Source organism: Trachemys scripta, chromosome 1 (genome assembly GCF_013100865.1).
Source record: "Trachemys scripta elegans isolate TJP31775 chromosome 1, CAS_Tse_1.0, whole genome shotgun sequence".
NCBI classification, from domain to species: Eukaryota; Metazoa; Chordata; order Testudines; family Emydidae; genus Trachemys; species Trachemys scripta.
This window is the reverse complement of record NC_048298.1, coordinates 54,044,997-54,067,732: the sequence shown is the minus strand read 5'-3', so window position 1 is coordinate 54,067,732 and position 22,736 is coordinate 54,044,997. Positions and strand designations below refer to the sequence as shown.

At 41.8% G+C, this 22,736-nt stretch overlaps 1 protein-coding gene across 5 annotated transcripts in view; it reads left to right on the top strand.

Moving 5' to 3' along the window:
• Nucleotides 1–7,214: 7,214 nt before the first annotated feature.
• The window catches only part of ADAMTS20 (ADAM metallopeptidase with thrombospondin type 1 motif 20), a 172,546-nt gene continuing 157,024 nt past the window's right edge, over nucleotides 7,215–22,736 (top strand). For 4 of the 5 annotated variants that reach the window (XM_034769790.1, XM_034769798.1, XM_034769810.1 and 1 more), the window contains exons 1-2: nucleotides 7,215–7,640; nucleotides 8,859–9,205. In XM_034769790.1, the coding sequence (XP_034625681.1) occupies nucleotides 7,550–7,640; nucleotides 8,859–9,205 (438 nt within the window). In that variant the 5' untranslated portion in view covers nucleotides 7,215–7,549. Of the gene's footprint in view, nucleotides 7,641–8,858; nucleotides 9,206–14,586; nucleotides 14,860–22,736 lie in introns of those variants that run through there. The other variant, XM_034769819.1, reaches the window with a different exon arrangement.

The window sequence follows — 22,736 nt, the reverse complement described above, 5'->3', positions numbered from 1 at the left end:
CTGAAAAAATTAAGATTATATAACAGTTTCCTTAACTCCATTTTAACATGCTTATAATTTCTGAAACATTCATATTCTGAGTTGAAATTTTCCAGGCTTGGTTTCTTCTGAAGCTGAATTGCTGGAACAATATACATTTTGTACTGTAAAACAAGACAAAACAAAAATCTGACTATGCTTGTATTGAACTGGGCTACAGCAAAAATGGCAAATGTTTGAAATGTGAAAGTTGGCATGGACATAATTTTCACTGAGGCCTAGTCCCTTATTTCATTTTTGGAAGAAATAATTTTTGAAAATCTATTCTTCGGCTATCCCTCGATGCGAGGATGATGTCTGCCAAGAGGGTTCATTGGTGGGTTTGTAAGTGGCTGAGGAACCCAATTCATGCCCCGCAGATTTTCCCACAGAAGTGATAGGTGTAATTTTGGAGGAGATTTAGTTATTGGCTGGACTGTTGTGTCCTTTCTTTCCTCCTTTGTTGTCTCTCTGTCTCATTAGTATGCCTGTTCTCCTCAAAGTGAGCTGTGGCTTGGTGTATGGTATGGTGCCACTGTGTTCTGTTCTGGGCAAAGTCCTCTCAGTTTGTTGGGTTGATGCCTCCCTTTTTAAGGTGTACTTTCAGTACATCTTTGAAACGCTTCCGCTGCCCTCCACAAGCCCTTCTTCCATGACTTAATTGAGAGAAGAGTACTTGCTTCGGGAGGTGAGTGTCAGGCATACGTACTCAGTGGCCAGCCCAGCGGAGTTGGTATTTCATGACCTGCACTTCTATACTGCTGATGTTGGTTGCAGAGAGAACGCTGATGTTAGTGCATCGGTCTTCCCAGCTGATCCTGAGAATCCTCTTAAAGCAGCACTGCTGGAACCACTCCAGCTGGTTGAGATGTCGTCTGTAGTTACCTAGGTCTCACACCCATAGAGAAGTGTGGGGATGACAACTGCCTTGTAAACCAAGATCTTGGTGCCTGTTTGCAGATCCCTATCACTGAAGACTCGTTTGAGTAGTCTTCCAAAAAATGTGCTGGCACAGTGGATCCTGTATTCAATTTCTGTGTCAGTGCTGGCTGTTTGGGAGAGGTGGCTGCCAAGGTATGGAAAATGGTCCACATTTTCCAGAGGTTCTCCTCTGATGGTGATTTGTGGAGTACGATGAGTAGTTTGTGCAGGTGAAGGCTGTTAGAGTACCTTGGTTTTTCCGATGTTGAGAGAAAGACCTAAGCTGCGATAGGCATCTGCAAAAAGATTTAGGGTTGGCCTCTGTGTGTGCAAGAATGACGCAGTCATCTGCATACTAAAGGTCAATGTTGCCAATTCTCGTGATCTTAGATTTTGTTTGGAGACGTTGGAGATTGAGGAGCTTGCCATGCAGACGATACTCTATCCCAATTCCATCAGGAAGGCGGTCGCAAATGAGAATCAGAATCACAGCAAGGTAAATGGAGAACAGTGTTGGAGTAATGAAACAGCCCTGCTTGACACCAGTGCGAATGGTGAATGGTTCAGTCTCTGAGCCGTTGCACAAAATGCTGGCAGTCATCCCATCGTGGAGTAGTCTGATGATGGAAATGAATTTCTGTGGACAGTCAAAACTATACAGCACCTCCATAGGGCATCATGATTGATAGAGTCAAAGGCTTTGGTTAGATCAATGAATGCCATGAACACTTCCTGGTGTTGCTCTCTGCATTTCTCCTGAATCTGTCATGCCACGAAGATCATGTCAGTTGTGCCTCAGGATGGCCTGAAGCCATACTGTGATTCGGAGAGGACTTCCTCGGCAAGGGTGAGAAGGTGGTTTAGTAGGACCCGGGCAAGGATCTTCCCTGCAGTGGAGAAGAGAGCAATACCTCTGTAGTTCCCCTTTCTTGAATATTGTAACAATGTTGGCATTCTTAAAGTCAGGTGGGATTTCTTCACAAGTCCAGATTTTGTTGAGGAGTTGGGAAAATTTGTGCTGGAGCATTGTTCCACCAGCTTTAAAAACCTCGCCTGGGATGCTGTCTGGGCCTGGTGCCTTATGATTTTCTGTCTGGGTGATGGCATGCTGGACTTCCTCACAAGATGAGGGATCAGCAAGGTGTTCCATTGCCGGGCGTTGCAGAATAGACTTGATGGTGTCTTCAGAGACCATGGATTCACAGTTTAGTAGGCTCTCAGAGTGCTCCTTCCAGCATTGTTTAATGGCTGCTTTGTCCTTGAGGAGGGTGGAGTCACCCTGGGAACATAAAGGGGTTGGGCTTTTGGAGCTTGGCCCATATATTTGAAAATCATAAGCTAGTGAAGCATCAGTTAAGAACATTATCAGAGGGCATCTGCTAAAATTTCATCAGAGGTTAACAATATACTGTCCAATGTATGATATCACTGTATTGTCTCCCTGCTTGAGGTGACTAAGACTACTGATAGGGTAGTTTACATGAGGGAGAGTTTTATAAAACAGAGATAGCCTAATCATCCAAAAAATCCCAAACAAATGTTGCCTCAACATCAGTGATGGGAGGGAGGGATAACTCAGTGGTTTGAGCATTGGCCTGCTAAACCCCGGGTTGTGAGTTCAATCCTTGAGGGGGCCACTTGGAGATCTAGGGCAAAATCAGTACTTGGTCCTGCTAGTGAAGGCAGGGGGCTGGACTCAATGACCTTTCAAGGTCCCTTCCAGTTCTAGGAGATGGGATATCTCTATTAATTAATTACTATTAAACTGCAGGCATGGAAAAATGGCAGAGCCTATGATTTTAAGGGCTTTGCAGTTCTTGCTGCTTTCTGCAATATTCATTAAATGCTAAGCTTTCAATTTTAGAAAAAAAAGTAAGTTTCTCTCTTTTCTATTTTGTTGATATAGCCACTGTGGTGTAAATGGATAGAAAGATATTGCCAGACAAACAGCAACAGCAATGGTGAAAACTCACTCCCACTCCCACTTTGCGGAGCGTACTCAAAACCTGGAGTCAGATTCATTAGCCTTGCCCAGAGCAAGTGCAAGGTGGAGTGAATGCTTATGCATTGTTGCAAGGGCTCATCAGTGTGAATAAAGCTTGTGCAAATCTAGCCCTTAGACAGCATAGCAAGAAGCGATGAGTGCACTTTATGAACTGAAACACAGAGAGCCTTAACTCAGATATTGATAAACAACGTACAGAACAGAGGTGGCCAAAATGTGGCTTGCGAGTCACATCTGGCTCTTTTACAGTTAAAGTGCTGCTCACAGAGCCCGTCTCCCAAGCCCCTCCATTCTCCACCTACCAAACTTGGGGGGAGGAGCTCAGGACCTCTGCCTTGCACCAGAGTGTTGGGTTAGGGGCTTCTGCCCAGTGAAGAGGGAGATTTCAGGGCTTCAGCCCCACCAGGCATGCCTGCTGGGGCTCAGGGCTTCAGCAGGAGCAGAGCAGAAGCCCCAAGGTCTGGCAAGTGCCTCCCACAGGGCAGAAGCCCCGAGCTCCAGCAGGCATGCCCCAGCTCTCAACTTCAGAAGATTATCAGATGCGGCTCGGAGGGTCAGTAAGTTTGGTCACCCCAGCATAGAAAATCAAAACTGAGTTTTGCTCTTGATTTGATGACTCTTTAGCTGTGTGATTCTTTCACCTTCCATAAGCACACTTTGTTAATCACATTTGATCTTGTTCTTTATTGACAAAATGGGAATATCTTTTCGTTAATCTCTGTAGCCTTGTCTCCACTAGAGCATTTTGGTGGTGCTGGCACCACCACAACCCCAAGACAGCATGCATCTACACACAGAAGCAATTGCAACAATGCATAGGCATCCACACCATCATTGTGTGCAAAGTGCAATTGTTCTGAACAATGCTAATCACTGTCTCATTCTCCACCATTTGATTCTGTAATGCTGAAGTGCCACTCTTGACACTAATGTTCAATTAGATCTCCAAGTGAATTGCCACAATGCTCCTGTGGTTAAAAGTGCTAAAATGATCATTGGATGTATAAATAAGGGAATACTGAGTAGGAGTAGAGAGGTTATATTACCTCTGTATTTGGTACTGGTACAACTAGTGCTGGGATGCTGTATCTATTTCTGGGGTCCATAATTCAAGAAGGATGTTGAAAAATTGGAGATGATTCATAGAAGAGCCAAGAGAATGATAGAAGGATTAGGAAACATGCCTTATAGTGAGTGACAGAAGGAGTTCAATATATTTAGTTTTTTAAAGAGAAGGCTAAGGGGTGACTTGCTCCTTGCTCCTGAGAACTGAAAAGAGAACACAGAAAAGGGTTGCTGATAAATAGTTTCTCTCTTTCTCCCCCTCTCTCCTTTTCACCAGCTCTCATCCCTATTCCTTCTTGCATGCTGTTCCTACACTTGTAACAGTGATCCTCTCCTTGCTGCCAAATTACCCTCTTTTCAAATGCTACATTAAAAACTTATTTTCCACAAAGGACGTAGTCCATAATCATTGTAATTGACCTTCATATTTTTGTGTGTCTGTACTGCTTAGAAATGGGGTAGGGAAGGTGTACTCTATGTTTGTATAGTACTAAGCTCACAAGCTCCAGGGGCCTCCTGTCACCAAGCAATGGTTAAATATTTTTTAATATCTAAGAAAAATCCCAGGCAAAAAATGTCAAACTGGAGTTGAGGGTACAAAAGCTGGATACTGAAAGCTAAGGTTACAATAGACAGAACCACTAGAAAGTAATGAAATGCACAGTTAGGGTCACCGTCCTAAACAATCTTACTCTGCCCCTGTATCAGAATGTCTTTAGAAGAAATAAATGCCAGGAACTAACATCCACTATTGCTTAATTGCATCAATTACTCTAAATACTGAGCACTTATCCAACTGTACCACTGAATGCTTGTGGATAGATCACTGTTACAGCATTTACATTGAAAAATACCTCTCTTTACAAATTACAGTGAATTATACCCACTTTCTTTAAGACCGTATCCAGTCATCCTAGAGAGACTTTTACCCCCCAAATTGAGCAAATTCAGTATAATCATTCAGGAAAAGCTACTCAATGCATACAGGTTTTCAACTGTCAAAGTGTTATTTTACTGCACCACATAGCAGGGATATATAGACACTGTAGTAGGAGATACAAACATCTTAAAGATTTCAGTGAAAAATAGGTAGTGTACATGTCAAGGTTGCAAAGTGGAAGAGGATCACCCTTACACATCATAGACATATACAAGACCAAGCCAAGTACTTTAGGTGTCTTCAGCTCCACTGACAACTAAGGAAACAATGTGGATTTAAAGAAAGTGATTCTTGCATCTGGCCAAGCTGAGCTCAGCACAAGACCTGCAGTAGGGACAAAGGTAATTTTATGTCACTTTTCTGATTCCCTGATTCTGGGGCTGACCAGTGGCTGGTTTGGCCCCAAACATAGAATCATAGACTATCAGGGTTGGAAGGGACCTCAGGAGGTCATCTAGTCCAACCCCCTGCTCAAAGCAGGACCAATCCCCAACATAAGTTAGAGCAGTCCTGAAGTTGCTCCAATTTAAACCCAACTACCTATAGCCTAAAGGAACCATTCTGGCAGCGAGTGTGTGTGGTGCTGGTGGATGTATACTAGCTCCAGGCTGCCTGTGGACATTCTGCTCAGTATTGCTAATGCTACCTATTTATTTATTTATTGAGTGAAGGGATTTTGGCTGGGCTGGAGCTGAGTCTGGCCATGAGTGAGCAGCTCTAGCTCTCTAATGGATTTGAGGCCTGCTTCGGGGGGAGGAAGACCCCTTTGATTCGCTGCCTGCCTCACTGGCAGGTCCCCTGGGGCAGAGCAACCAGAGCTGCTCTAGGAAGAGCTCCCTCCTGCCTCTCCCCCCAGCTACCTGAAGTTGTTCTCACAGGAAGGAGCAGAAATAGCTCAGCAGCTCAGAACAGCTCCCACTCCCTCCTTCTACTCCCTTCTATGAGCAGTTGACATGGTTCCTCTACTCCTTCCCCCTGCAAACTTGGGAAAAAGCAGGTGTGTCTGAGTGAAAATCCCATGGAGCTATCCCCCAACCTGCAAGGGAAGAGGGAACCCTGCTACAGCTTCCAAGCCTGGAAGAGGGAGGATGTGAAGAACCCCAGGAAGAGCAAGGGTAAGGGTGGAGGGGATGAACTGCTGGAGGGTTGGGGGCTGTGTAGGAGTAGAACTGATGGGGGATGGGGGCTAGCATGATGTGGGGCTGAGGCAGTATTGATTTGGAGGTTTGGAGCAAACATAATTGGAGGGGCAGAAGTGGGGTCAAGAGCTTTTGCAGTGGGGGCCAGAATTACCTTACCCACTAAATTTTGGATAGTGGGCAACACTAATTCTCTCTCTCTCACTCTCTCACACACACACACACACACACGACGGGCAGGGAAGGTAAAACAATCAAGACCGCCCCCAGTATAATCTTTTAAAAAAACTTCATGTTTTGGGGTGTCTTGAGGGGGTTCAACTCACAATTTTTGATCTCTTGAGGTTGGCAATACTTCATTTCTTATTGCCAGATTACTATCCTTCAACTACCTCCTTAAAAACGTTTCCATAACGCTAGTAATTTGGACCATAATCATTATGGGATTGACCCAGTGCTTTCCTGAATAGTTGGTTAAGGATTTTTATGACAACTGCTCCCAAACAGCAACCTAAAGGTGACCTAGTGAAACAGAAAACCAAGTCCATGATGTTTACAGCCACAGGATACAAACTTCTTAAAATCCTTATCAGGACCCCCTTCAAACAAAATTCTTAACCAAAATGGCTCCATTTTACACCTAATGTGCAATGGGTAGAAGGTCAGTGTGGGAAGTGGGCAGAATTAAGGTTTTTAGGTGACCATTTCGGTGTATTTCCATGCTTAGTGGAGCTCTTTTTTTCCTTTGAGCATAAACGTTGAACTTCCAGGCTTTTCAAGCGTTTGTGTTTTGTAGACGAGGACAATGGGCTCTAAGTGCATTTCTTATTGACACATATTTCCAGGCTTACCTCTAGAGAGTCACAGAAAGTTTTGGTTGAGGATTGTGTATTTGGTTGGCGAGGGCATGACAGCACTTTGAGATTAACTCTTATGTGTAGGTTTCTGTAGTGGGGAGTGATTGTTATTACTCATTACACTTTGCGGTGCCTGGTTGTGTCAGACAGCAAGTGTGTGTGTGTGTGTGTGATGGAGTGGCTGCAGTGAGCCGGCTCCACTCATTGGCCAGGTCCCTGCCCCAAGGGGGCGGGCAGTCTCTTTGATCGGGGGTCCTGGGATGGCCACGGACTGAGTGAAGCTGGCATGCTGCTCCTCGCTTCCCCACAGGCTGCGGGAGGAGGGGAAGAACCGCCCTCGCCCACCCCGGCGCAGAGAGCGAATGCCAGAGTTCAGGCGGGGGGGAGCCGAGAAGGGGCTGGGAGCGGGCAGCGTTCTGAAGGAGTAGCGGGGAAGCCGGGAAAGGAGGAGACAACGCAGGGGACAAGGGTGGGCGCCAGTAACATGAAAGAGCCGAGCCGTGCGGGGTCGGCCCAGCCGGGTGGCGGCTGCGGCTGCTGAAGCAGGCGCTGCTGCTGGAGCAGCGGCGGGGGGCTCCGCGGCGGGGCGCCCCCGGAGAGAGCCATGCGGGCTGCGAAGTGGCTAGCGGGTCTGCTGTGCCCGCTCTCCCTTCTCATCACCAAGTCCTGGGAAGTCCGGTTTCACCCCTCACAAGGTAAACAGGCGGCAACAAAGAAGGCTGGGCTCGGCCCCGAGCGGCGGGGCTTCCCCGGGCAGCTGGAGGTGACACCGCGGCGCGGTGCTTTCGAGGAACGCGGTGCCTGGGTGCGGGGCGCACGCGGAGCGGAGCCTGCGTGGGGCGCGCCCACGCGGAGGGAAATCTACGCACCACAGCCTTCCCGCAGATGCACCCCACTGACATAAGGCACTGCACATTCACTCCCACTCCGTTTTGTACCATTTACACACACACACCTAACTCCAGTTACACACACCGCACAAACACACACGAATATGCACGCCACACTCACGCATCGCCCCCTACACAAGAACCGGCACCCTGGCACGTGCTGAACACCACACAGACCCCTCCCACCTTCCCCCTACTTACAAACGGGGGGGGGGATGAAATCCGGTCCCCCCCTGACATCAGCGGCACCATCCCAGCGCCTTGTCAGGAGGGCCGGGATTTCACCCCCCGTTTGTAAGTGGGGGGAAGGAGGGAGGGGTCTGTGTGTGTGTGGTGGTCAGCACGTGCCAGGATTCCGCTGCTTGTGTGGGGGGCGATGCTGTGGAGTGCATATTCGTGTGTGTGTAACTGGAGTTAGGTGTGGGTGTGTGTGAGAGTGGTGCAAAACGGAGTGGGAGTGAATGTGTAGTACCTTATGTCAGTGGGGTGCATCTGTGGGGAGGCTGTGGTGCTTAGGTTGGCAGGGTGGGTGAATAGGGACTGTGTGGCATAGAGTATGTGAGTAGGGATGGGGAGGCAGGCTCCTTGTGGAGTATACCCCCCCACATATAATGTATGTGAATGGCTCTGACTTGTGCCTCTGCATTTACCGTGGGCATGTCAATGGAAAGGAGGCACCTAGGGCAGTCTTCAGTCTCCTGCTAAGCATGTTGGTGGTGCACACAGTGTGTGGGGGTGTTTGGGGCTGTGTGGGAGGCGGGTCGCATGTACAGCTGTGGGAGCTGGTACTTACAGTATGTATGAGTGTTTGGAGTGTGTATGCACTGATAGTGTATGTCTCCTGGAGAGGAGACACAGGAGGAATTCCTTTGGAGACCCAAAGTCTCCTTCCTGACCCATGTGTCCTCAAGTAAGGCAGCTGCATGCTAGACTACACTGTACTGTAGTGGGCAAATTTTGGATAAAACTATGGCTCATTTCCACACTATTTGGTAAGGATGGGTCTTCTTCTTTCTGTTGCAGAGACTTTAGTGAAGCAACTCTCTTCCTACGAGATAGTCACACCTACCCGAGTGAATGAATTTGGAGAAGTTTTCCCTCACACACATCACTTCAGAAGGAAGAAAAGGAGCTTGGAGGCACCTGCGGAGCCCGCTGCTTTCAGGACACATTACCAGCTCAATGCTTATGGGCAGCTCTTCCAACTGAACTTGAGCGCTGATGCAGGATTCATTGCTGCTAATTATAAAGTGATGCATGTGGGGTCCGCACAGGAGCAGCCCTCCTCTGACTTGCGCCACTGCTTCTACCGGGGGCATGTCAATGCACAGGAGACACATACGGCTGTCTTCAGCCTCTGTGGTGGCCTGGTAAGCATGTTGGTTATTGCTTCCTATTCTCCTTCATTCATGTCTTTCCCTGTTTGAAAGAGACTCCTTTGCAGCAGAGCTAAGTCTGAAATTTTCAAGCACTATTTGAGGTAGCTGGTCATGCGAGGAGTAAGTGTAGGTGTTGGCAGCTGTGCTGTATTCATGATTCTTTTTGGCGGGCTATAGACATACCATTTTCATAAGATCTACTACTGGCATATAAGAATATTGTTTGTTTGGTATGGCATTTTAACACAGAAAAAACTGCCTCAGAAACACAACAAACCAGTGTTTTGATTAAGTGATGCTGTAAATCAGCATTAAATGTTATATATATACAGATGGGTAAGAAGTCATGAAATAGTGATGTAGGGTCCTGGGATAGCCAGGGAAAGGCTAGTGCCTGTACTATTTCTTCCTCTGCTTCCACAAATGCTGTAGGAAGAAAAGGTGGAGAAGAGAAACTCCCAGTGTTCCCTGTGCCACAATCATCCAAATCTTCTGCATTGACTCATGTTAGGCTGATCATGCTTCCATTGAAGTAAATGAAAAACCTCCTGTTGACTTCAGGGAGAACAGGATTAGGCCACGTATAAACTGAGCTAGTGAGAGCCATAAAGCTAAGTACATTTGTTTTATTTACTCTTCTGACTCCCACCCTTGGCTACAAAATATAATAACTGGCCTTTTCCTCTTTATTTACAAAACACAAACAACGCAACACTCTTTGAAGATGTACACTGGCTTCTTCTTTTGCCACTTCTATCAATTCCTTGTTTTTTCACTTGATAATACTGCTTTATATTAAAACGAGGATGACATTATAAAGCAGTTATTTACGTTATCCTGTCTAGCATTTGTTATTTTATAGATCAAGCATTCTAAACTTCTAATGATAAAATTGTATCTCAGAGTTGTTTAATATCAAGAAGTATGTATTGACACAGAGTATATTTTTGTTTTAGTTAAAGCAAACCAAACCAAACAAACAAAATCCCCCACTTAAAACATATTGCAGCTGTGGTAAAGGAGTAAGATATAGGGCTTGTCTACACATAAAACACTACAGCGGTGTGCTGCTCTTCAGTGAAGACACTACCTATGCTGACAAGAGGGATTCTCAGATCAGTATAGGTATTCCACCTCCTCAAGAGGCAGTTTAACTGAGGTGTTCAGGGGTATGGATTTTTTTACACCTCTGAGTGATGCAGTTATACCAACCTAATTTCCAAGTGTAGAGTAGGCTGTAGAGTGAAAGCTGTTATGTTCATTAGACCTGCCATCCAAGCAAAATGTTGTAAAACATTTCCCTTTAAAAATATGATTGTATAATTGTTGCTATGTTAATTTAGGATTAGATTGTGTACAGGCTTGATCCTGTGCAGCCATGCGAGGAAGTAAAAGGAGTAAGGCTTTTAGGTCTGGGTATTGGGGAAGAACAAGGGCTGCATACCCTATACTCTTCCCTATGAGCACTTGAGCGAGGAAAATGCAGAAAATAGAGCAGAGCTAGCTGGATGTGAGTGGGGGGATTATGCAGCAATTTACAAAAGGCTGACAAATAGCATACTTCCTTCTGCAACAGTGTTAACAGGGGAACTCCAGAGGAAATTGTACTTCAGAGGGGTGTCTTTGCTCAATTCCTTCCAAGTGTTCCTTTTGGGATGGCGTAACTATGTGCTATCCTATACTCAGACCTGAGCCTGCAGACTCAGTCTACCCTAAGACATTGACTATTTGAGCTGAAAAAGTAAACAGTCCAGACCATATCCAATCTTGCTTTTGAAGCATCCCTAATAAATACTGATATACACCATAAAAAAAGAAAAAGCACCTCAACCCAAAACCCTACCAAAACTAAACACTGTGCTGCACATACATTTCTCCCCCTTGGGAGAAGATAAGAAAGAAAAAATGAGCCACGTGTGCGAGATGTTCATCATGTTTAACATTTTATTGAAAGGTGCTCAGATTAGATTGGTATAATAAGTTACAGCGACTAGATCTTTCTCCTTTTACAGCTTTCATGATCTAGGGACTCCCATCCCATGTAAAGCAGTTTTTCACTACTTCAAGGGACATCACCAACCTGAAAGGCACAAATATCTGAAATTTTTGTACCTATTGTATTTATATATAATATGTAAGCTTATTGGAACTGAAAGAAGTTAGTGTAAAATATTTTTCTCAATTTTTTAGTTTATTTGCATTGTATATTCAACAGCCAGTCTGTGTCATGTATAGTTTTAAATGGGACTAATCATGGAGAAAGTAGTACACATTGTGAGTAAGGATAGTAGAATCTAGTTCTTAGTTATTTTATAACCCTGTATTGTAATTATATTGGAGCAAATCCTGTCTCTTAATGGGACCCATTTTCTCCCTGTTAAACCCAGTTACTTGAGCCTGGCATGTGGAAGTGAAGAGTGGGGGAGGATTTCCCTCATTGCAATTCCCAAGAAATCAGAAGTGAGTGAAGTTTGAGAGGTTGTTTTGAGCCAAGTGATGACAATTATTCTCTCCGGTTTCGTATCTTCCAGGGGAATTGCTATGGACCAATGCTGTAAAAGTTAAGGGGAAAAAATAGGATTTAAAAATGCTACAGGAAAATTAAAAATGTTTTAGAAATTGCTCTGAAGATGTATACAAGTGTATCCGAGAGTGATCAGAAGTGTAGTTGGTAAACCAGGTATTCATACCCACTTAATCTCTTTGGTGTCTTTCTCCACTTCGCTGACTTCATCCACAGCCTTCACTACTGCCTCCTAAGTTCCTACACTCTTCCTGTTTGCATCCCTGACTCCAGTCACCATCTCAAGCTTCTGCTGCTCTCTTTGACCTCAGTGTAAGCCGCTCCCAAGAGCATGTATGGCTGTACAGTACCCAGGGAACATTGTTTAAAGGCTGTTGACAAATTGTATGCACTTTTGATGTGTTACATGGCAGAGCTTTCACTAGGTTGAGGGATGCAAATGGCAGAGGGAGGTTAAGAGGTTATTAGGGAGCTTGTAGTAATTGCAGGGGGGGACCTATAATTAGGAAAGTTGGGGATGCAGTCAAAGGCAGAAGGTTAAGTGGGCTCACAGTTGGACTTCTGATCACCTGCAAGCAGACAGTTTACATCTTTTGAGTGATTTCTAAAATTTCAAACTTTATTTTCGTAAGTTCTATTTCTTTGTTTTTGTTTTTACTTTTACTGCATTAGTCAATGTTAGCTTCCTACAAGAGTGGGAAACAAGGTCTCCTGTGGATGTCACTGGCTGCATGTGGACCAAAGTGACCTCTCAAACATTATTCAGACAGGAGAAACAAAAGAGGTAAAACATTCATTTAATTTTACAGGTTGATTGAGAAATACAGGGAAATATTATTGAAAAAGAATATTTCAATATAGTAGATGACACAGTTATTTAATAATCATGACTGGAGTGAGTCTTCAATTCAAGGTAGCCCCTACCTAAAGAAAAAGTGAGAATTAAAAAAAAAAATTAAACTATTTAATGCTGTAGAAACAGTAGGCTCAGCCCCTTGAGGAGTATTGTGTTGTTCTTGAGACAGACACAGGGATCTGTTGTTGGATTCTGGAGAGATATAAACCCTGTTTTCCAGCTGCAAGGAGGGCTTGGCCAACCTTTTGCCAAATGTTATCCCTTTCTTTCATTGCTACAGAGGACTCCAGGTCTAGCATGGTTCTATTGTGGGGTTGTGTGTGTGGGAGGGAGTGTGTGTAGAGGTACGTGGAGTCTTTTTGCAGGTGCAGTCCTTGTATGTAGTACAGATCCCAGCTTGACAAGGGATCCCATAGTCTCTGTTCAGCAAAGTTTGGGTGTGGCATGAGGCCACTGGAGCTTCTGTTACATGAAGCACAGAAAAACAGAACTGGTAAGGGCTAAAGCAGTGTCAGGAGTGTAATAGTCTTCTGAGTAGCTCAATTGTCACCTCTGTGGCTTAAGCAGAGAATTTTTTTCAGCCCGTTCTTCTAACACCCCTCTTCTTCACACTAAGCCTGGCTATTCTTATTTCGGGGGAGTGGGGAGAATTTGGGCCTAAGCATTGATCTCCAGAACTTCCTCAGTGCAAGAGGTTTTGTTAGTTTTGTTTTAATAGGGGTCAGTGGATCACCTTTCTGGGGATTCTGAAAACAATTGTATCTGCTATTAAGGAGGAGTGTAGTAGCTTCTTTTCAAGAAAAGTAAACAGTCCTGGAATTTGTTTTACTGAAGTGTTATTTTTAATTATACTTGGTTAAAAATTGGATGGCCGCCAGAAACTGGTACTAACATATGCCTGTGGTTAGACTCATCTGGAATTACATTATACAGATAACAGCCCACTGGCATTTGTTTTTTCCCTCTTTAATGTAGTTAAAGTACAACAGTACTAGTGCGTTAGGATAAATTGGGTTTTCAAAGAAAACTTTTACAGTGCTTGTCACTGGATGCTAAATTTTCCTTTTAGGTAACATTTAATTTTAACTAACAGGCTAGGCTGTCTGTTGAAAATAGTTACTTCCTAACTCTGAAGAAGAGATCAGTGTGCAGAAGCTCAATTAAGCATAAAACGTACACAAGCATCAATAGGGGAAAAGATAGGAAAAATGTTACAAACTGTCAACAATTGACAAACAATCACTCTTTGTACAAATTTGAATTGCTGCTGACATACACTTAAACATTCTGGGTTAAGGAATCCTCTATTCTGGTAGATGAAGCTGTAACCCCAAATCTCCATAATATGTCACTGAAATACTTCAGTACTACTAGTATTGTCACCCCCACCAACACAAATTGGCATAAAAGACAAGAATTTACTCACTGAGTAAAACTTAAGTATTGTTATGTTTATATGTAAGCAAAAAGGACAGGGTAGGAATCTGTTCAAACTCTCCAGACATTCAGTGCAATGAGAGAGAACTGGGAGTTGTATGCTTTATTTTTTCACTTGGATTTTTCAGCTGATTTTTTTTCTCTGCTACTTTCTCCCTGATTCTCATGGTTTTATTTTTTGTGCTCTCGCTTTTCCTTTCTTCAGCATGATTTCTCACCGACACTACTTCTCACATACTTTGGCCTGGTTCCTGTTAACTTTCCCTCCATTCTTGTAGACAAGGCCAATCTCTAACTAAATGGGTTTTGCATATGTCACACTTGAACAGGCATTTGTAACTAAGAGAAATACAGTATTTTATTGACAACATAGTTGTCTCAAGGCTCCTCATTCTCACTTTGTCTGTCATAGAATGAACAGCACAAATGTTTAAGTTCTCAGTTTTGCTTTACGATCTTTTGTTAGGCTTTTCCCCCCCCCAAGTCTAGTCAGGCATTCTACCTAAGGGGACATTTTTAAATGTGTGAAATAGAAGAGTAAGGAAAATTATTAAGTGCTCTTTATGGCCATATCATGTGAGCATGTCTAACAGGATCTCTCTGCCTTTCGTGCCAAAACTCTCAATCATTGTGTATGATGGCTCTGAGTGATCAAACGTATCTGCCTCAACTGCAATCAAGGAAGAGCAACCATGAACAGTTGAAAAACCAACAACTCGTAGGAACCTGGGACTCTAAAGTGAGACATGCCCTTGGAGGCATGACTTTCTCCTCTTTTTCTTCCAGAGTTGTCTTTGATAGTTCAAGCCTTTGGTGCCCAGAATGCAGGTGAGCTATCTCTTCTCCGTCACTAACAAGAAAAAGATTTATTGTTAAAGTCACCTCAGTCTTGCTAGTCAAAGCTAAAATAGTTCCCACTCCTGTCCTATTTCTTCTTAAATAACATAGGTCTCAGTTCCAATGACTCAGTTCAGAGAAGCTAGGCTTCTGTTATCCCAGTTATTTAAGACAAACCTCATGTGTTCCCAAGTGCTTCACATAATATGGATTTATCTGAACCTGATTTCTTTGAAGAGGACTCCTGTTCAGATTAGGTATTTTCCCCATCAAAATATATCTATTTTATACCAAAATATCTCTAAATTCTTAGTACAATGAATTCTTAGTACAAAATTGTACTTGATAATAGGTGGGTTGCATCTAATTCTTGTTTCACCCTCATGGATATAAGCTAACATTTTAGAAAATAAAGTTGTGGACTCCTTACCCTAAAGTAGATGCATTGTTGCAAATTGCTCTCGAAAATTCTCTCTCTTCTGATTGAGGGGAATGTCATACTCCAAACACTCTAGGACAAACCTGGACATACTCTCTGCAGAGATCTTATGAATTCTACTGTCACTGTCTATTCACCAGTTTTATGCAACCACAACCTTGACTATGTATTGTTGAGCTTTCACCTCCGTATGTGACCCCTCTGAAAGTACACAGAGGGATTTCCACATACATCTTATATTGTATCATGCACTTACGTGACATACATATTTATTTGGATTTGGACACCTATCGCAGGCTCCGAGTGCATTGACAAATCATTGTATAAACAGTTCATAACAAAAACAACAAGAGCAGAACAGCAGCAAACCTCATCAGCCAGTCAGCAGAAAACAAAACTTCCCCACTTCAGTTTTCCCCAAACTCCACACACCTTCTGCTCTCCCCAGACAAATATGCAAATAGATAGGCTTTTAAGCATGCCCCAAAGGTCAGCAAATTCTGGCAGCTATTATTATTTCAAACCATGAGGTGTGTGTGTGGCGGGTGAATTCTATATCTGAGGGTCCCTCACAGAAAATGACCTGTCTGCAGCCTTGCTCTCTTACAAATTAAAGGAATTTCAGCCAGAGTGTTGCAGGTGATCTCAACTGCAGCATTTTCACACAGAAGAGATGCTGGCTCTCATATAGGCAGGTCCCAAACCTTTTAAGGCTTATAGGACTAAACTAACACCTTAAGTTTCACTTGCAAACCAACTAGTAGCCAATGGATATCACAGAGGGTTGGTTTCATCTGCTCTTGGGGAGAGAGCCTCTTATTAAGCAGTCTATAACACATACTTCATTCATTTTAGTTTCCGTTCAATTTCAAATGTAGCATTATGTAAAGTGTATTGCAGCAGACTGACCTAAAGGTGATAGAGGTAGGATTTGATAGCAATGTCTGTAACTGTGAGAAGAGGTCACAATCTCCTGACTCACTGTATATTGAAAAAAGCAGTCCTAGTCACCACTGCTGTTTGATCATCTAAAAACAACTGAAAAGCTACAAGGACCTCAGAATTATGTACTTGAGTGACAAGGGGTGGATACACATCCTATGTGACATCCCTAGCAAAGGGATCAATATAATCTTTGTCATATCTTCCAGTTACTTTGCCAAGTTTATCATCATCATCATCATCATCTCAATTTTATTAGTTTTGAGCCACAACCAGTTTGTGCTCCATGACACAATCTGTACCAGATACTGGGGGGAGATACTTAATCATACTCTATGGGTCTCACAAACTGAACATATAATACTGGTTGTGATCAGCATAATAAGACTTTAGAATCCAGTTCTTCTCACTAACTCTCTTAATAGTCCCATAGACGATGAACAGGAGAAAGCTCTCCAACTGTTGGCCATCAGGATAGGGCTGTGTTTCTATGTCCATCTTCCTCTAGTGAGAATGAGAAGTGCCTCCACACAGATCCAGGAAGTTCTTGTTAAACAGTATTTGGGATATTTGAGTTGGTGACAGTTTGTTAAATATTTTTGAAGGACAAAAGACAGGGATACAAGTTCCACCAAAACATGATGTTGAAATGGATCAGAGTGTGTATCCGTTATTCTTATAAGGTTTCTTTTGGGTTTATGGCTCATTTCACATGAAGCAGTACCACCTCCTGATGTGGGAGAGAAAAATAATATCATGGTGTGTATCTTGTTATATTTGACACACAAGTGAATCTGAACTAAGACTGAAAATGGAAACTGATCTCCATTTGCTTGTAAATGCCACTAAATAGCAAAAGAACAAGCTGATTTGCTGTCAGGCTTACTACTTTGATAACTTTTTGTTCTGGTTTGAGTTGGGAAGTTGTGTCCCATACTGTACTTTGGAAAGTTTGGGGAAGAAGGTGATTATATGTGTGTACTCACCGAAGTGCTACATAGGGCGTTAACCATGCCTGGCACTCTTCTTCAGGTGTTTAAACTTTCCCTGTGTCCTTGCTGGCCTATCCCAACTTCCTTTCAGAACCATTTTGTGGAAGAGACCCTGGGTTTCCTTGCTTTTCACAGACTGCTCCAGTAGTTATTTCTCTTCTGTCTCAGCCTTCCTTAAGATCTTAAGAGAGTTTTGTTCATCTTGTATCTAACGGTGCTTGTTTACAAGCAAACAGTTATCTATCATCATTCCGGATATCTTAAACAGAACAAATTTTATTTGGCATGGAATTGAAAATAAATATAAGATCAAAATAATAAATAATATAAGTATAAGTCCATACAAAATATTAAAATAACTAGACTAATACTATTGTAGAACTCATTAGCTAGGCTGTGTATTTAAATACAAAATACGAGTTAAGCCAGTGGTTTTCACCCTGTGGTTTGTGGACCCTTAGGGTGAAACTAAACTTAGACTATGTCTAAGATTTCCAAAGAGGTCTGCACCTCCATTAAAAATTTTTTAGGCGTCTACAAATCAAAAAAAGTTGAAAATTACTGAGTTAAGCTATATAAAAACCTTATGTGCTAATAAGACCTTTCATCTCAGCTTCTAAGCTGATAGTTTCCTCAGAGGCCTGTCCTGTCCTTTTCTTTGTAAGTTTGTATGATATGATACAGCAAAATGTATGCAAGATCAATCTCTCTCTCTCAGCGTAGTTGGTATATCTTTGAGCCCATTTATGTTGCAAATGCAACCAATTTACAAAACCTGATTACAGTGCTCTTGTCTTCCAACCTAGTTACAATGTGGTTGCTATTTATACTGTAGATTGTTAAAACTTCAGACATGTAAAAGGTTATGTTAACTGTTCCATGTCCCAAGCTTTAGCATGATTGTGCAATATGCTTATCATCTACACTGCTAATTGCAAGTGTTGTAACTAGGTTGTCTTGAGTTGGCTGTATTTGAAGTGTAAATAGATTCTTTGTGTAACTAGCACCCCTTTGTTGATAGTCTTTGTGGCTTTATATCTGTAAGGTAAGAAACCAAGTGTTAAAAATTAGCATATTGATCACTACCTCATCAATTAGCTTAAAACTTAATATACATTGAGTTAACTCAAACTTAGTTTAAACATTATATTGTGAAGTGGTAACATATTTGATTATATTGTTTATTCTTTGTCTCTTGATATACCAACTTATAAGGGCCTCCTAATTTGCATGGTTCCGTTTATATATTGTTTCATTTAATTATATATTATTTCAAAAGGAGTTTGTCTATTTCAGGCATGTGCAACTCCCAATTAACTCAGTAAGATTTAAGCTTGTGTAAATATGGGGAGAATTTGACCCCATGGTATGTAATTGGGTTTGAGGCAATCATTGATAGAGTCTGGTTAATTGCTCTACAGAGCTATTTGGCAGATTCAGTTTATTTCAAAATTAAATTGAAGTCTTATCTTTGAGTATTTAATAGTCTTTACCATTCCATTGGGAAGTGCTGAGAAACATAGTAATCATGTTTTAAATTAATAAATAATAATGTTGAAATCCCATTTAAAATAAAGAAATTGTTCAGAATAGCATGAGTATAAGGAAAATGACTTACTGTATGCTATTTTGGTTAGACTGAAAAATATGCAGTTTCCTTAAATATTTTAAAGAGTTTTTATAGGTTATTCAGGTATTGGTATATGTTGCTGTGAATTTCCCATGCCTTATTTCTATTTAATGTGAAAGGTGTTTAAGCATGTGCATTGTAATGCTCAGCAATATTGATCTTTGTGATAATTCATATGAGCTGACACTTGAGTTGGCCGCTTCGATTTAGTTGACATAATATATAAACAACTTTGTTCAGACAATTGCACTTGTAGATGAGATTATCTGTTTAAGTGGTTTAATGGTCATATTTAAGGAAAGCTTAATGCTGTTTAAACTAAGTTAAGTCAGTGTTTAATCGGCAATTGAATTAAATTTTCCTCTCCTGTCCAATCATATACAAATTTCCATGCGCACAAAATATGTACGACATAGAACTTTAAAACTGTTTATGCATTAATGGGAATAATGATCACCTTATGTTGCATAATGTGACCAAGTAACTTTTTATCTTTGTGTGTTGAGTGGTCCTTACTAGACTTCTAAATATTGTCATATTTGTGTGTGGCTCATTCTCAGATAGTAACAAATAGAACTGGTCAAAAAGTGGAGAGGGGAAATTTTGAAAAAAAATCCCCCTTTTTTTCAAATTTCAATATTTAATTGAAATTTGAAACAGTTTGAACAGGTTTATAGTTGATCAAAAAAGGGAAAAATGAGTGAAAAATTTGTTGAAGAATATCCTGTTTGATTTCTAAAATTCAAAATTTCATCAGTCTTAAAATTCAAAAAATTTCGGCCACCTCTAGTAACAAGGGACAGAAATATATGTAGCAAACTTTTTCCTGTTTCTCAGAGTTGAACTAACCTGGGCATAGGCAGTTCCAAATTAGAGTGACTGAGGGGTAGAAATATAGATTCTTAGTTTTTATTTATTTCACTGGGATTTAAGAACAAATAACAAGACAAGCTCCCCTGTCCTATAAAGTCTTATAGACTAAATTTACAATGAAAATGTGCTATAGTGTACAGTACATCATCCCGTGTAACACACATGAATATTGTTTTCCCTCATAAACTAAATATCACAACTTTCTGTCAACACAAGATACAAATAGCATATTAAGCTGTAGTTTCTGAATTCCACAACTTCATAACAGACATTCCTGTTAGGATATGTTTGTCATTCTTTTGTACACGTTATGGTACTTTTGGTAAGATTGGAACATTTGGACATGTTTCCAATGTATTTCACCAGTTGAGTGGGAACTTTCTACAGCAATTACAGTACAGTACCTGAGAGAATAGTCAATTCAGTACAAGGCAGCTTTCCAAAGATAGCATTAATATCTCATATTGAAGATTCACAAAAGTTGGACATGTTAGATCATCCAGTCCATCTTGCAAATGAAAGATTGTTCCTTGTAGTATAGTTTTAGTGTTTTGTGCAGTTCATTTTTAACAGTCCAAATGGATGGCTTCCATCAGTTCTCCTAATATCCGCATTAGATTCCTCTTTATGGAAGTGTTTTAGACATATTTTTGCTTATATGATTTGACACGTATCTGCAGAATTTGAGTCAAGCAAATTCCATCTCATCTCTTGGAAAAGGTTTGGACTTCTATTTCAACATGTATTTGGCAACTTGTCTGCATATATCTGCTAAGTGACTTGGGCTTTATTAGTTTTCCCCAATTCTTTTTCATTTACTGTGCTTGGAAAATGCTGTGTTTTACTTTGGACTAGACCATTATCTATAATTACATCATATCTCCTGTAACATTTATGTCTTCTACAGGAATCTCACTGTCTGGCAATGCACTGGAATTTCATATTTAATCTATTGTAAACTTTGCAGTAAAGTTTTTGCATGTCAGGATGATATGATGTTTTTATGGATTATTGAGTTTGCCATTTATCTGATATAATAATTCTTCAAGCATGTTGACTAATGTTGCCAGTTTTGGGAAATGAACTAAAAGTCTGTTTGTTTTTTTTGCAAAGCAGAATGTTTAATATTCCACTGAAATCTAAAATAATTTTTCATTCTCATTATCACACTGTCTGGAGTTGTTCATGACCGTGAGTGCCAACCTTAGGGCAGACTGTTGAAAAGCAGGGCAGATGTCCCCAAATGGTTGCTTGTTCTATAACACTGCTCTACAGCCAAAATGCTTCTGAAATAAATGTAGTCAAACTTTACTAATTCTGGGTCACTGAGAACGAAAATGATGCTTAAAATTGTTGATTGGCTGTAGTTTTCAAGATATGCTATTGGGTCAGTATATACGACCCTTGACTTGGGAATGGCGGAGGATAAGTGAGTTATAAAGGGAAGGGATCTCAATTTAAACCAGAAATGTCTAAAATACATCTTTGACTGGATCTATGAATAAATCTATGACTGGGTTTGGACAGTACTTGCTTTTTAGGAAAAACAATGAATGATGCAATCTGAAGCTGGTATTGCGTCATACATGATATGAATTGCATCATGTTATTCCTAGAAGTCATGGATGATGCAATCATAACGAAGCTTACATCACTCTGCTGAACAAATTACCCTATATCAGCTCTAGAAATCATACAGTGTCGTGCTCTCTTATTTGTCAGTGTTTGATTTTGCAAAGGGACACATTTCTGTTTAGCCAAAGTGAGCAGAGATGCCTCGTACTTGTGTGAACAGTGCAGATAACTTCTGCTATGTTTGTGGTGAAGTGACTTTTGCATCACAAAAGCGCAGTATAACCACTATGGTTAAGAAAGCCTATCACCTTTATTTTGGCTGCAAAATTGGAGATCAGGACAAGAGGTGGGCCCCATACACATGCTGCAACACTTGTGCAACAAATCTTCGCCAGTGGTTGAACAGGAAAAGGAAATCTATGCCTTATGCCAATGATTTGGAGAGAGCCAACAGATCATACCAGCAATTGTTACTTCTGCATGGTGCCTCCAGTTGGGAAAGGTGTGTCAAAGAAGAAAAAGTGGACTGTGCATTATCCAAACATTCCATCAGCTATACGCCCAGTACCCCACGGAGAAGGACTGCCAGTTCCTGATGCACCAGAATCATTCTCACTTGAGTCAGACGAGGAAGAGGATGAAACTTCTGGTCCTGAACCATCAATGTCACAGGACCCACATTTTCTCCCATCCTCCTCCTCTGAACCACACCTCATAACACAAGGTGAACTGAATGACCTTGTCAGGGATTTGGAACTACCCAAGAGTAAGGCAGAGTTGTTGGGCTCCAGACTACAGCAGTGGAATCTCCTGGCAGGTGATGTTAGGGTCTCCATGTTCCGTGACCGTCAAAAGGATCTTGGCCCATTCTTCTTCATGGAAGGTGATCTTGTAGCCTGCAACAACATCGATGGTGTGATGGCAGCCCTCAACATCGTTCAGGATCCAGATGAGTGGAGACTGTTCATTGATTCATCGAAGACGAGTCTTAAAGCTGTTTTACTGCATAATGGCAATGTTTTGCCATCAATTCCAGTTGGTCATGCAGTCCATATGAAGGAAACCTATGACAACACGAAACAACTTTTGAGGTGCATAAACTATGACCAAAATCAGTGGCAGCTTTGTGGCGATTTGAAGGTTGTTGCTCTCTTGCTTGGTCTGCAGACTGGATACACAAAGTACTGCTGTTTTCTCTGCGAATGGGATAGTCGTGCAAGAGATTCCCACTACATCAAGAAAGATTGGCCACTCCGACAGTCATTGGAGCCTGGGAGGAAAAGTGTTCAGCATCCACCACTTGTTGAATCAAGGAAGATTTTGTTACCACCCTTACACATCAAGCTGGGTATCTGATGAAGAACTTTGTCAAGGCCATTGACAAAACACAAGCAGCTTTCAAGTACCTCCGTGGAAA